This window comes from Coregonus lavaretus (genome assembly GCF_964263955.1).
Source record: "Coregonus lavaretus genome assembly, chromosome: 30".
Lineage (NCBI taxonomy): Eukaryota > Metazoa > Chordata > Actinopteri > Salmoniformes > Salmonidae > Coregonus > Coregonus lavaretus.
In genome coordinates this window covers 36735882-36750538 of record NC_140017.1, presented here as the reverse complement: position 1 = coordinate 36750538, position 14657 = coordinate 36735882, and the positions used below count along the sequence as shown (strand labels likewise).

The 14657-nt window shown below is 51.5% G+C and overlaps 1 protein-coding gene across 1 annotated transcript in view; it reads right to left on the bottom strand.

Annotated features, from left to right (window-relative positions):
• Window positions 1-1076: 1076 nt before the first annotated feature.
• hnrnpul1 (heterogeneous nuclear ribonucleoprotein U-like 1) overlaps window positions 1077-14657 on the bottom strand; it is a gene marked incomplete at its 3' end in the record, with an annotated part of 42445 nt that continues 28864 nt past the window's right edge. The window contains exon 12 of the mRNA XM_084148542.1: window positions 1077-1337. Coding sequence (XP_084004668.1) covers window positions 1077-1337 — 261 coding nt within the window. The remainder of the gene's footprint in view (window positions 1338-14657) is intronic.

The window sequence follows — 14657 nt, the reverse complement described above, 5'->3', positions numbered from 1 at the left end:
TAGTGGTTCATAGACTTAAAATGATCTGTTATTGTAGTGGTTCATAGACTTAAAATGATCTGTTATTGTAGTGGTTCATAGACTTAAAATGATCTGTTATTGTAGTGGTTCATAGACTTAAAATGATATGTTATTGTAGTGGTTCATAGACTTAAAATGATCTGTTATTGTAGTGGTTCATAGACTTAAAATGATCTGTTATTGTAGTGGTTCATAGACTTAAAATGATCTGTTATTGTAGTGGTTCATAGACTTAAAATGATCTGTTACTGTAGTGGTTCATAGACTTAAAATGATCTGTTACTGTAGTGGTTCATAGACTTAAAATGATCTGTTATTGTAGTGGTTCATAGACTTAAAATGATATGTTATTGCAGTGGTTCATAGACTTAAAATGATCTGTTATTGTAGTGGTTCATAGACTTAAAATGATCTGTTATTGTAGTGGTTCATAGACTTAAAACGATCTGTTATTGTAGTGGTTCATAGACTTAAAATGATCTGTTATTGTAGTGGTTCATAGACTTAAAATGATCTGTTACTGTAGTGGTTCATAGACTTAAAATGATCTGTTATTGTAGTGGTTCATAGACTTAAAATGATCTGTTACTGTAGTGGTTCATAGACTTAAAATGATCTGTTATTGTAGTGGTTCATAGACTTAAAATGATCTGTTACTGTAGTGGTTCATAGACTTAAAATGATCTGTTATTGTAGTGGTTCATAGACTTAAAATGATCTGTTATTGTAGTGGTTCATAGACTTAAGATGATCTGTAGGTTCAGAGTAGTTAGGATACTTGACATTGTATAGATCAGTGTGCAGATTTTGTAAGTGGCACCGTCAGGTAGGCTATTAGATTTTTTGGGTGCTAATTTTGTTGCTCCCAGAATGTTCTGGTGGTTTCAGGGTATATGGGTGGTTGTGGGGTTCTGCGTGTGCATGTATTTGCGTTTGTGTGAGTGTGTGTGTGTGTGTGTGTGTGTGTGTGTGTGTACAGACCGGTGCATCTGTTGGCATCGTTATCTATTTATACCCCAGGAAAGGAGAGCTGAACCTGTCAGTGTTTTTTTTGGTCACATAGGAGGGTTGGGACTGGGAGGGAAGGGACTGGGAGGGTACGGACTACGGAGGGTAGGGACTGGGAGGGTAGGGACTGGGAGGGTAGGGACTGGGAGGGTAGGGACTACGGAGGGTAGGGACTGGGAGGGTAGGGACTGGGAGGGTAGGGACTGGGAGGGTAGAGACTGGGAGGGTAGGGACTGGGAGGGTAGAGACTGGGAGGGTAGGGACTGGGAGGGTAGGGACTGGGAGGGTAGGGACTGGGAGGGTACGGACTACGGAGGGTAGGGACTGGGAGGGTAGGGACTACGGAGGGTAGGGACTACGGAGGGTAGGGACTGGGAGGGTAGGGACTGGGAGGGTAGGGACAGCGATGAGACAAGATCGTAACTAGAAGGCAAAACTGCTCCAGCTCCTTCAAGTTGGATGGGTTCCGCTGGTGTACAGCAATCTTTAAGTCATACCACATTTTCTCAATTGGATTGAGGTCTGGCTTTGACTAGGCCATTCCAAGACATATAAATGTTTCCCCTTAAACCACTCGAGTGTTGCTTTAGCAGTATGCTTAGGGTCATTGTCCTGCTGGAAGGTGAACCTCCGTCCCAGTCTCAAATCTCTTGAAGACTGAAACAGGTTTCCTTCAAGAATTTACCTGTATTTAGCGCCATCCATCATTCCTTCAATTCTAACCAGTTTCCCAGTCCCTGCCGATGAAAAACATCCCCACAGCATGACGCTGCCACCACCATGCTTCAATGTGGGGATGGTGTTCTCGGGGTGATGAGAGGTGTTGGGTTTGCGCCAGACATAGCGTTCTCCTTGATGGCCAAAAAGCTCAATTTTTGTCTCATCTGACCAGAGTACATTCTTCCATATGTTTGGGGAGTCTCCCACATGGCTTTTGGCGAAAACCAAACGTGTTTGCTTATTTTTTTCTTTAAGCAATGGCTTTTTTCTGGCCACTCTTCCGTAAAACCCAGCTTTGTGGAGTGTACAGCTTAAAGTGGTCCTATGGACAGATACTCCAATCTCCGCTGTGGAGCTTTGCAGCTCCTTCACGGTTATCTTTGGTCTCTTTGTTGCCTCTCTGATTAATGCCCTCCTTGCCTGGTCCGTGAGTTTTGGTGGGCGGCCCTGTCTTGGCAGGTTTGTTGTGGTGCCATATTCTTTCCATTTTTTAATAATGGATTTAATGGTGCTCCGTGGGATGTTCAAAGTTTCAGATATTTTTTTATAACCCAACCCTGATCTGTACTTCTCCACAACTTTGTCCCTGACCTGTTTGGAGAGCTCCTTGGTCTTCATGGTGCCGCTTGCTTGGGGGTGCCCCTTGCTTAGTGGTGTTGCAGACTCTGGGGCCTTTCAGAACAGATGTGTATATATACTGAGATCATGTGACAGATCATGTGACACTTAGATTGCACACTGCTGTACTTTATTTAACTAACTATGTGACTTCTGAAGGTAATTGGTTGCACCAGATCTTATTTAGGGGCTTCATAGCAAAGGGGGAGAATACATATGCACGCACCACTTTTCCGTTATTTATTTTTTAGAATCTTTTGAATTCATTTAACTTTACCAATTTGGACTATTTTGTGTATGTCCATTACATGAAATCCAAATAAAAATCCATTTAAATTACAGGTTGTAATGCAACAAAATAGGAAAAACGCCAAGGGGGATGAATACTTTTGCAATACTTCCATACTGAGTTGTCATAAATTACAATCCAAAGAAATATGCTTGAAATGTTGATTTATTTCTTTGTGACAATAATGGCCGCAAGTGTTCAGATAAGCATCAGATTTCCTTTAATATTGGTTAGCGGTGGAATTATAATAATAATAATAATAATAATAATAATAATAATAATAATAATCCAGGCTCTGCCGTAGCCGGCCGCGACCGGGAGACCCATGGGGCGGCGCGCAATTGGCCCAGCGTCGTCCAGGGTAGGGGAGGGAATGGCCGGCAGGGATGTAGCTCAGTTGATAGAGCATGGCGTTTGCAACGCCAGGGTTGTGGGTTCGATTCCCACGGGGGGTATGAAAAAAATTAATAATAATAATAATAATGTAAGTCGCTCTGGATAAGAGCGTCTGCTAAAAAAATAAAAATAAAATAATAATAATAATAATAATAAATGCAATTTAGCAGATGCTTTTATCCAAAGCCACTTATGGTCATGTGTACATTTCACGTACTGGTGGTCCCGGGAATCGAACCCACTATCCTGGCATTGCCAACTGAGCTACAGAGGACCATATATCGGTAAAAGGGCAGTATCGGCCAATAATATTGGTGAAAGGATATATAGGTCAGACTCTAGATAAAATAGGTGACTTTGACATCCCAATCCTATACTGTTAACAACTAATATACCACGGCTGTAAGCCAATCAGCATTCAGGGCTTGAACCACCCAGTTTATAATAACTAATATACCATGTTGTCTGACTGGTTCGTAGAGGTTTATTACAGTGTTATATTACCAACAGGTGTCTGTGCTTGTTCATGCTCCCCCTATGGCCTGAGCTCAAACAGACCAAAGAGACAGAAAAAGACAAGCACGATCAATAATATATACTGTAGAGGAGGGTTCAGGAGAACTCTGACGCGTTACGACGTCACAGGGGGAAACCAGGGTATCGTAGGGGGCACTGAATATCTCCATGACATTAAAATACCTTTATTATTAAGTAATATTCAGGAGAACAGGGCAGAGGAGAGGAGACCCATGGGTAGTATTTATCAAGAGGACCTCTGTATCCTACTCCATATCTACATCACCTCTGGTAGTGTCATCACATCTGCATCTCTGCAGATATAAAACATAACGCCCCAATGAGATCTGTACATCACAACGACCTCACGACCTGTCACCCTGTCTCCTGTCTCACCCTGTCTCCTGTCTCACCCTGTCTCCTGTCTCACCCTGTCTCCTGTCTCACCCTGTCTCCTGTCTCACCCTGTCTCCTGTCTCACCCTGTCTCCTGTCTCACCCTGTCTCCTGTCTCACCCTGTCTCCTGTCTCACCCTGTCTCCTGTCTCACCCTGTCTCCTGTCTCACCCTGTCTCCTGTCTCACCCTGTCAGAGTCTCCTGTCTCACCCTGTCAGAGTCTCCTGTCTCACCCTGTCAGAGTCTCCTGTCTCACCCTGTCAGAGTCTCCTGTCTCACCCTGTCAGAGTCTCCTGTCTCACCCTGTCAGAGTCTCCTGTCTCACCCTGTCAGAGTCTCCTGTCTCACCCTGTCAGAGTCTCCTGTCTCACCCTGTCAGAGTCTCCTGTCTCACCCTGTCAGAGTCTCCTGTCTCACCCTGTCAGAGTCTCCTGTCTCACCCTGTCAGAGTCTCCTGTCTCACCCTGTCAGAGTCTCCTGTCTCACCCTGTCAGAGTACAGCATTACTCTGTCTCCTGTCTCCTGTCTCAGACAGACACTCAGCTTCGTATAGCTATCAGGAGGACGCAGCCTAGACTGGCTAGCTAGCCTGTAGAGGAGTCCCTATAGCCGCCATTATCTGCTGTTAAAGCAGCGTGTAGGATTAGCTGCTGCCCTGTAAATGGGAGACCATGATGATGATGATGAGTAGAAGCTGTGTCATAGTTTGGTGTCTGCCTGTCTGCCTGTCTGTCTGTCTGCCTGCCTGTCTGTCTGCCTACCTGCCAGCCAGCCAGCCAGCCAGCCAGCCAGCCAGCCAGCCAGCCAGCCAGCCAGCCAGCCAGCCAGCCAGCCTGCCAGCCAGCCAGCCAGCCAGCCAGCCAGCCTGCCAGCCAGCCAGCCAGCCAGCCAGCCAGCCAGCCAGCCAGCCAGCCAGCCAGCCAGCCATAGTAGAGTAGTGCTGTGTGTGAATTATGTGGCTGGGTGAGTTTGAAGGGTTGATCACTGCTTCATTCTGTAGCAGCAGTTTCTTTTTATAGTTTGCCACCATAAGAGAGCACAGTCTGGAGGGGGAGGGGGAGGGAGAGGGAGAGGGAGAGGGAGAGGGAGAGGGCGAGAGAGAGAGCGAGAGAGAGAGCGAGAGAGAGAGAGAGAGGAGGAGGATGAAGAGAGTTTGTGTCGTGTCCTACTTGCCCGCATCTATTGGGAGTGAGTGAGTGAGTGAGTGAGTGAGTGAGTGAGTGAGTGAGTGAGTGTGTGTGTGATTGAGGACCAAGGTAATGAAAGTATGTTTGAGTGGATCGTCAGCCAAAACACACACACACACATACAAACAGCTAGACTACACACAGCACCTGTTGGTCCTATATGAATGGCAGGGTGAACCACCGCCACAGCTTTACACAATAGACAGGAGGTGTGGTCTGACTCTGGTCTGTCTGCAGAAGCCAACTGACCTCTGACCCCCTAGTCTCTCTCTAGTCTCCTGTAACCGAGACCCACCTACTGTCTGGTCTATTCACTCTATGCCAAACGATTAGGCTACTGTGTGTAAACAAACAAAGCCCTGGTGTGTGTGTGTGTGTGTGTGTGTGTGTGTGTGTGTGTGTGTGTGTGTGTGTGTGTGTGTGTGCAACTTCCATAATGAACATTTGAATCCATCCAAAAGTACCCATGAGCACCAACATGTGAAGTTCATAGGAGCATGTCAAATTAGGTGTCAAATGAAAGCTAAGAGTCTATATTTTGGGGAAATGAAGGCATAGAACACTTTTTAGGGCTCTCTCACATTGGCGTGAGGGAAGGTGAGAGGCAGGGTTGGGGTGAGGGAGGGTGAGAGTGGCGCAGTGGTCTAAGGCACTGCATCGCAGTGCTAACTGTGCCACTAGAGATCCTGGTTCGAATCCAGGCTCTGTCGCAGCCGGCCGCGACCGGGAGACTCATGGGCGGCGCACAATTGGCCCAGCGTCGTCCAGGGTAGGGGAGGGAATGGCCGGCAGGGATGTAGCTCAGTTGGTAGAGCATGGCGTTTGCAACACCTGGGTTGTGGGTTCGATTACCACAGGGGGCCAGTATAAAAAATATAAAAAATATATATGTAATCACTAACTGTAAATCGCTCTGGATAAGAGCGTCTGCTAAATGACTAAAATGTAAAATGTGAGAGACAGGGTTGGGGTGGGTGAGAGGCAGGGTTGGGGTGAGGGAGGGTGAGAGACAGGGTTGGGGTGAGGGAGAGTGAAAGGCAGGGTTGGGGTGAGGGAGGGTGAGAGGCAGGGTTGGGGTGAGGGAGGGTGAGAGACAGGGTTGGGGTGAGGGAGAGTGAAAGGCAGGGTTGGGGTGAGGGAGGGGTGAGAGGCAGGGTTGGGGTGAGGGAGGGTGAGAGACAGGGTTGGGGTGAGGGAGGGTGAGAGACAGGGTTGGGGTGAGGGAGCGTGGAAGGCAGGGTTGGGGTGAGGGAGGGTGAGAGACAGGGTTGGGGTGAGGGAGGGTGAAAGGCAGGGTTGGGGTGAGGGAGGGTGAGAGACAGGGTTGGGGTGAGGGAGAGTGAAAGGCAGGGTTGGGGTGAGGGAGGGGTGAGAGGCAGGGTTGGGGTGAGGGAGGGTGAGAGACAGGGTTGGGGTGAGGGAGGGTGAGAGACAGGGTTGGGGTGAGGGAGCGTGGAAGGCAGGGTTGGGGTGAGGGAGGGTGAGAGACAGGGTTGGGGTGAGGGAGGGTGAAAGGCAGGGTTGGGGTGAGGGAGGGTGAGAGGCAGGGTTGGGGTGAGGGAGGGTGAGAGACAGGGTTGGGGTGAGGGAGCGTGAAAGGCAGGGTTGGGGTGAGGGAGCGTGGAAGGCAGGGTTGGGGTGAGGGAGGGTGAGAGACAGGGTTGGGGTGAGGGAGGGTGAAAGGCAGGGTTGGGGTGAGGGAGCGTGGAAGGCAGGGTTGGGGTGAGGGAGGGTGAGAGACAGGGTTGGGGTGAGGGAGCGTGAAAGGCAGGGTTGGGGTGAGGGAGCGTGGAAGGCAGGGTTGGGGTGAGGGAGGGTGAGAGACAGGGTTGGGGTGAGGGAGGGTGAGAGACAGGGTTGGGGTGAGGGAGCGTGGAAGGCAGGGTTGGGGTGAGGGAGGGTGAGAGACAGGGTTGGGGTGAGGGAGGGTGAAAGGCAGGGTTGGGGTGAGGGAGGGGTGAGAGGCAGGGTTGGGGTGAGGGAGGGTGAGAGACAGGGTTGGGGTGAGGGAGGGTGAGAGACAGGGTTGGGGTGAGGGAGCGTGGAAGGCAGGGTTGGGGTGAGGGAGGGTGAGAGACAGGGTTGGGGTGAGGGAGGGTGAAAGGCAGGGTTGGGGTGAGGGAGGGTGAGAGGCAGGGTTGGGGTGAGGGAGGGTGAGAGACAGGGTTGGGGTGAGGGAGCGTGAAAGGCAGGGTTGGGGTGAGGGAGCGTGGAAGGCAGGGTTGGGGTGAGGGAGGGTGAGAGACAGGGTTGGGGTGAGGGAGGGTGAAAGGCAGGGTTGGGGTGAGGGAGCGTGGAAGGCAGGGTTGGGGTGAGGGAGGGTGAGAGACAGGGTTGGGGTGAGGGAGCGTGAAAGGCAGGGTTGGGGTGAGGGAGCGTGGAAGGCAGGGTTGGGGTGAGGGAGGGTGAGAGACAGGGTTGGGGTGAGGGAGGGTGAGAGACAGGGTTGGGGTGAGGGAGCGTGGAAGGCAGGGTTGGGGTGAGGGAGGGTGAGAGACAGGGTTGGGGTGAGGGAGGGTGAAAGGCAGGGTTGGGGTGAGGGAGGGTGAGAGGCAGGGTTGGGGTGAGGGAGGGTGAGAGACAGGGTTGGGGTGAGGGAGCGTGAAAGGCAGGGTTGGGGTGAGGGAGCGTGGAAGGCAGGGTTGGGGTGAGGGAGGGTGAGAGACAGGGTTGGGGTGAGGGAGGGTGAAAGGCAGGGTTGGGGTGAGGGAGGGTGAAAGGCAGGGTTGGGGTGAGGGAGGGTGAGAGGCAGGGTTGGGGTGAGGGAGGGTGAGAGACAGGGTTGGGGTGAGGGAGCGTGAAAGGCAGGGTTGGGGTGAGGGAGCGTGGAAGGCAGGGTTGGGGTGAGGGAGGGTGAGAGACAGGGTTGGGGTGAGGGAGGGTGAAAGGCAGGGTTGGGGTGAGGGAGGGTGAGAGGCAGGGTTGGGGTGAGGGAGGGTGAGAGGCAGGGTTGGGGTGAGGGAGCGTGAAAGGCAGGGTTGGGGTGAGGGAGGGTGAGAGACAGGGTTGGGGTGAGGGAGCGTGAAAGGCAGGGTTGGGGTGAGGGAGGGTGAAAGGCAGGGTTGGGGTGAGGGATGGTGAGAGACAGGGTTGGGGTGAGGGAGGGTGAAAGGCAGGGTTGGGGTGAGGGAGGGTGAGAGGCAGGGTTGGGGTGAGGGAGGGTGAAAGGCAGGGTTGGGGTGAGGGAGGGTGAGAGGCAGGGTTGGGGTGAGGGAGGGTGAGAGGCAGGGTTGGGGTGAGGGATGGTGAGAGACAGGGTTGGGGTGAGGGAGCATGAAAGGCAGGGTTGGGGTGAGGATTTTATGTAATCTATCACAAGACATCTTGTGGCCCTTTTTGGGTACTTCAGATTTTACAGGCGTCTGTAATTATCTCTGGCCCTCTGTGTGACCTTATCACATGTCAAATATATGAAATAATAAAATAAGATGATTTAAAAAAAGAATAGCATGACAAAGCTGTGTAAAACATTATCCTAAATATAAACCATCTACTTAGTGAATACCATTGGTGTTTAATATGAGGGGTTCAGCATGACATATACGTTATTTGTATTTTATTTTACCATGTCAGTATGTATTTGTTGTCAGTGTTTTGGAGTCAAACTGGTGGAAGTTGTGAAAAAAAGCCAAAAATAGTTGGAATATTCCAGTAACTTTGGTTAACTAGTGGTATCTCTGCAACCCTACTCCTAACTCTCTGCTAGTCATCACGTGGAGGGAATGTGAGAGTGACAGCTGCAAACGCCCAAAATAGAGGGAGAGACGAGTGGGGGAAGGCCCAGAAAGCAAGGAGGAAGACAGGAGGAGAGATGGAAATAGAGTGAGAGACGAGTGGGGGAAGGCCCAGAAAGCAAGGAGGAAGACAGGAGGAGAGATGGAAATAGAGGGAGAAAAGGGCATTGAAGTGAAATAATACTCAGGAAGAAAGTTTTAGGAAAATGAGAGGGGGTTAGGAGAGGCAGGGTTAGGGTTAGGAGAGGCAGGGTGAGGGAGAGGCAGGGTGAGGGTTAGGAGAGGCAGGGTGAGGGAGAGACAGGGTGAGGGGTTAGGAGAGGCAGGGTGAGGGTATGGAGAGGCAAGGTTAGGGTTAGGAGAGGCAGGGTGAGGGTTAGGAGAGGCAGGGTGAGGGAGAGGCAGGGTGAGGGAGAGACAGGGTGAGGGTTAGGAGAGGCAGGGTGAGGGTTAGGAGAGGCAGGGTGAGGGAGAGGCAGGGTGAGGGTTAGGAGAGACAGGGTGAGGGAGAGGCAGGGTGAGGGTTAGGAGAGGCAGGGTGAGGGAGAGGCAGGGTGAGGGTTAGGAGAGGCAGGGTGAGGGTTAGGAGAGGCAGGGTGAGGGAGAGGCAGGGTTAGGGTTAGGAGAGGCAGGGTGAGGGAGAGGCAGGGTGAGGGTTAGGAGAGGCAGGGTGAGGGTTAGGAGAGGCAGGGTGAGGGAGAGGCAGGGTTAGGGTTAGGAGAGGCAGGGTGAGGGAGAGGCAGGGTGAGGGTTAGGAGAGGCAGGGTGAGGGTTAGGAGAGGCAGGGTGAGGGAGAGGCAGGGTGAGGGAGAGGCAGGGTTAGGGTAAGGGAGAGGCAGGGTTAGGGTGAGGGAGAGGCAGGGTTAGGGTAAGGGAGAGGCAGGGTTAGGGTGAGGGAGAGGCAGGGTTAGGGTAAGGGAGAGACAGGGTTAGGGTAAGGGAGAGGCAGGGTTAGGGTGAGGGAGAGGCAGGGTTAGGGTAAGGGAGAGGCAGGGTTAGGGTGAGGGATAGGCAGGGTTAGGGTGAGGGAGAGGCAGGGTTAGGATGAGGGAGAGGCAGGGTGAGGGAGAGGCATGGTTAGGGTGAGGGAGAGGCAGGGTTAGGGTGAGGGAGAGGCAGGGTGAGGGTTAGGAGAGGCATGGTGAGGGTTAGGAGAGGCAGGGTGAGGGTTAGGAGAGGCATGGTGAGGGTTAGGAGAGGCAGGGTGAGGGGTTAGCAGAGTCAGGGTGAGGGAGAGGCAGGGTGAGGGGTTAGGAGAGTCAGGGTGAGGGTGAGGGAGAGGCAGGGTTAGGGTTAGGTGAGGCAGGGTGAGGGAGAGGCAGGGTGAGGGTTAGGAGAGGCAGGGTGAGGGTTAGCAGAGTCAGGGTGAGGGGGAGGCAGGGTGAGGGGTTAGGAGAGGCAGGGTGAGGGGTTTGGAGAGGCAGTGTTAGGTTTAGGAGAGGCAGGGTGAGGGTTAGGAGAGGCAGGGTGAGGGAGAGGCAGGGTTAGGGTTAGGGTGAGGCAGGGTTAGGGTTAGGGTGAGGCAGGGTGAGGGTTAGGAGAGGCAGGGTGAGGGGTTAGCAGAGTCAGGGTGAGGGGGAGGCAGGGTGAGGGGTTAGGAGAGGCAGGGTGAGGGGTTTGGAGAGGCAGTGTTAGGTTTAGGAGAGGCAGGGTGAGGGTTAGGAGAGGCAGGGTGAGGGTTAGGAGAGGCAGGGTGAGGGAGAGGCAGGGTTAGGGTTAGGGTGAGGCAGGGTTAGGGTTAGGGTGAGGCAGGGTGAGGGTTAGGAGAGGCATGGTGAGGGTTAGGAGAGGCAGGGTGAGGGGTTAGCAGAGTCAGGGTGAGGGAGAGGCAGGGTTAGGGTTAGGAGAGGCAGGGTGAGGGTGAGGGGGAGGCAGGGTGAGGGGTTTGGAGAGGCAGTGTTAGGTTTAGGAGAGGCAGGGTGAGGGTTAGGAGAGGCAGGGTGATGGTTGGAAGAGGCAGGGTGATGGTTGGAAGAGGCAGGGTGATGGTTGGAAGAGGCAGGGTGAGGGTTAGGAGAGGCAGGGTGAGGGTTTGGAGAGGCAGGGTGAGGGTTAGGTGAGGCAGGGTGAGGGAGAGGCAGGGTGAGGGTTAGGAGAGGCAGGGTGAGGGTTAGGAGAGGCAGGGTGCGGGGTTAGCAGAGTCAGGGTGAGGGGGAGGCAGGGTGAGGGGTTAGGAGAGGCAGGGTGAGGGGTTTGGAGAGGCAGTGTTAGGTTTAGGAGAGGCAGGGTGAGGGTTAGGAGAGTCAGGGTGATGGTTGGAAGAGGCAGGGTGATGGTTAGGAGAGGCAGGGTGATGGTTAGGAGAGGCAGGGTGATGGTTAGGAGAGGCAGGGTGAGGGTTAGGAGAGGCAGGGTGAGGGTTTGGAGAGGCAGGGTGATGGTTAGGAGAGGCAGGGTGAGGGTTAGGAGAGGCAGGGTGAGGGTTTGGAGAGGCAGGGTGAGGGTTAGGAGAGGCAGGGTGAGGGTTAGGAGAGGCAGGGTGAGGGTGAGGGTTAGGAGAGGCAGGGTTAGGAGAGGCAGGGTGAGGGGTTAGGAGAGGCAGGGTGAGGTTTAGGAGAGGCAGGGTGAGGGAAAGGCAGGGTGAGGAAGAGGCAGGGTGAGGGAGAGGCAGGGTTAGGGTGAGGGAGAGGCAGGGTGAGGGAGAGGCAGTGTGAGGAAGAGGCAGGGTGAGGGAGAGGCAGGGTTAGGGAGAGGAGAGGCAGGGTTAGGGTGAGGGAGAGGCAGGGTGAGGGAGAGGGACAGGCAGGGTTGGGGTGTTTCATCAGCCTGATCACTAGAATTACACTTCAATTTTTGATGTTTGAAAAGGTCCTGAGAACGTCGATATATGCCTTCCTCTGTGCTCACAATTATAATTTTTTTAAGCCCAGCACCCAGTGCGAACTTGTGATGCTCGGAGCAGGAGCACGCTGCTCAGACCACTGCACCACCACAGTTCACAATGCTCTTGCAAGCCGTGAGAATACGTGATGGTAATAGCACGTCGTTTTTAATTATTTTATTTTAAGCCTTCCCCAAACCATAGCCCTAACCTTAACCACTCTGAATTAATACCTAAATTGTTCACCTTTTGAGTTGTTTCTGTTTTAACCCTGTAACCACGTGGAATGAATGCGTAAAATATAGACGTTCATCCATAATACGTCGAATTTCAATGGGAAAATATGAGATCTTGTTGGTGTGGGAGGGAGGGTGAGAGGCAGGGTTGGTGTGAGGGAGGGTGGGGGAGGGTTGGTGTGAGGGAGGATGAGGGAGGGTTGGGGTGAGGGAAGGTGAGAGGCAGGGTAGGGGTGAGGGAGGGTGAGAAGGGCAGGGTTGGTGTTTTCAATTCAGTCAATGCAGGAAGTGTGTCATCTGGAGTGTGTGCAGTTTGTTTAGCAGTTTATCAGTATCAGCAGAAGGCAGACAAAAGCTTCATATTCAAAGAGTATTCTCCCCTGCCCCTTTAAGGACCCATATTGACCATTCCTCTCCTCCACCCACCTCATCTCTCCCGTCCCTCTCTCCGTCTCTGTGAGCAGGCTTCTAATCGATGGTCTGGACACGGGGTGACCTACATCAGTAGGCTCTGGTCAGGGCAGAAGGCCAAACCAAGTCCTGGATCTGCTGTTTGTTGATATTTTGGAACTGCTTTTTGAAGTTTTCAAACCTCTAGGTACATACAGCCGATAAAAGGCTGCTGCCCTCTACTTCTCCTGGTCGCTAATTCATATTCAACATCACAGTTTAAACCAGGGTTTCCCAAACCCTCTCCTCGGGGCCCCCCCAGACATTTCACATTTTTGTTTTAACCCTACACCTTTGACTAATTTAACCAGGTGTGCCAGTTTAGGGTTAAAACAAAAATGTGAAACCCTGTTTTTAAACTGCATTAAATGGTTGTGGGAGAGAGAGTATACTTGACAGCAAAAATATGATTTTCCCCTCCCTGTAGATAAGTGTCTAAGCACTGTGTCGTTGTGGTAAACATGAACCTGTTTTATCGCTGTCGGTCTGTGTGTGTGTGTCTGTGTGTGTGTGTGTGTGTGTGTGTGTGTGTGAGTATGTGTGTGTGTGTGTGTGTGAGTGTGTGTGTGTAGATGATATCTTCAAAATGCTGAGCAGCTAGCAGGTCGAGTAGTGCTGCAGGGTGTGTGTGTACTGACCTCTATGGGTTGGAGGTGTCATCTGATCATGCTGGGCTGGGCTGGGCTGTCTCAGTGTCTCTGAGTCGGTCTGCTTTTAGACGTCCAGAGCAGATCTCCAGCCCCATATCAGGGGACGATCACTCCCCCCAACATACACTACCACCTCACTCACATAGACACACAACATGGGAGGCCTAGTTCAGCCTAGTTCAACACCATCTTCCAGCTCAATTCTGCCCAGTTCAGCTCAGTTCAGCCTCTGTTTTTACGCTGTCATTGTCTTTTGTCACAGACAAAAGGTTCAACTAGAATTAGTAGGAGGAGCATTCAGTCTTCACTCCTGGCTTTACTGTAAAAGGCTTGTTTTGCTTCTCTGTGATCCAGTCGGTCTCTGTTCTAATTGATACACAATGAGTTATGAGTTAGACCAGACGACTAGCAGGAACATAGCATAACTGATGTACTATTATCCTGGAGGAGAGAAGGAAGGTTGATGTTGTACTATAGTCCTGGAGGAGAGAAGGAAGGTTGATGTTGTACTATAGTCCTGGAGGAGAGAAGGAAGGTTGATGTTGTACTATAGTCCTGGAGGAGAGAAGGAAGGTTGATGTTGTACTATAGTCATGGAGGAGAGAAGGAAGGTTGATGTTGTACTATAGTCCTGGAGGAGAGAAGGAAGGTTGATGTTGTACTATAGTCCTGGAGGAGAGAAGGAAGGTTGATGTTGTACTATAGTCCTGGAGGAGAGAAGGAAGGTTGATGTTGTACTATAGTCCTGGAGGAGAGAAGGAAGGTTGATGTTGTACTATAGTCCTGGAGGAGAGAAGGAAGGTTGATGTTGTACTATAGTCCTGGAGGAGAGAAGGAAGGTTGATGTTGTACTATAGTCCTGGAGGAGAGAAGGAAGGTTGATGTTGTACTATAGTCATGGAGGAGAGAAGGAAGGTTGATGTTGTACTATAGTCCTGGAGGAGAGAAGGAAGGTTGATGTTGTACTGTAGTCCTGGAGGAGAGAAGGAAGGTTGATGTTGTACTATAGTCCTGGAGGAGAGAAGGAAGGTTGATGTTGTACTATTATCCTGGAGGAGAGAAGGAAGGTTGATGTTGTACTATAGTCATGGAGGAGAGAAGGAAGGTTGATGTTGTACTATAGTCATGGAGGAGAGAAGGAAGGTTGATGTTGTACTATAGTCATGGAGGAGAGAAGGAAGGTTGATGTTGTACTATAGTCCTGGAGGAGAGAAGGAAGGTTGATGTTGTACTATAGTCCTGGAGGAGAGAAGGAAGGTTGATGTTGTACTATAGTCCTGGAGGAGAGAAGGAAGGTTGATGTTGTACTATAGTCCTGGAGGAGAGAAGGAAGGTTGATGTTGTACTATAGTCCTGGAGGAGAGAAGGAAGGTTGATGTTGTACTATAGTCATGGAGGAGAGAAGGAAGGTTGATGTTGTACTATAGTCATGGAGGAGAGAAGGAAGGTTGATGTTGTACTGTAGTCCTGGAGGAGAGAAGGAAGGTTGATGTTGTACTATAGTCCTGGAGGAGAGAAGGAAGGTTGATGTTGTACTGTAGTCCTGGAGGAGAGAAGGAAGGTTGATGTTGTACTATAGTCATGGAGGAGAGAAGGAAGGTTGATGTTGGACTGT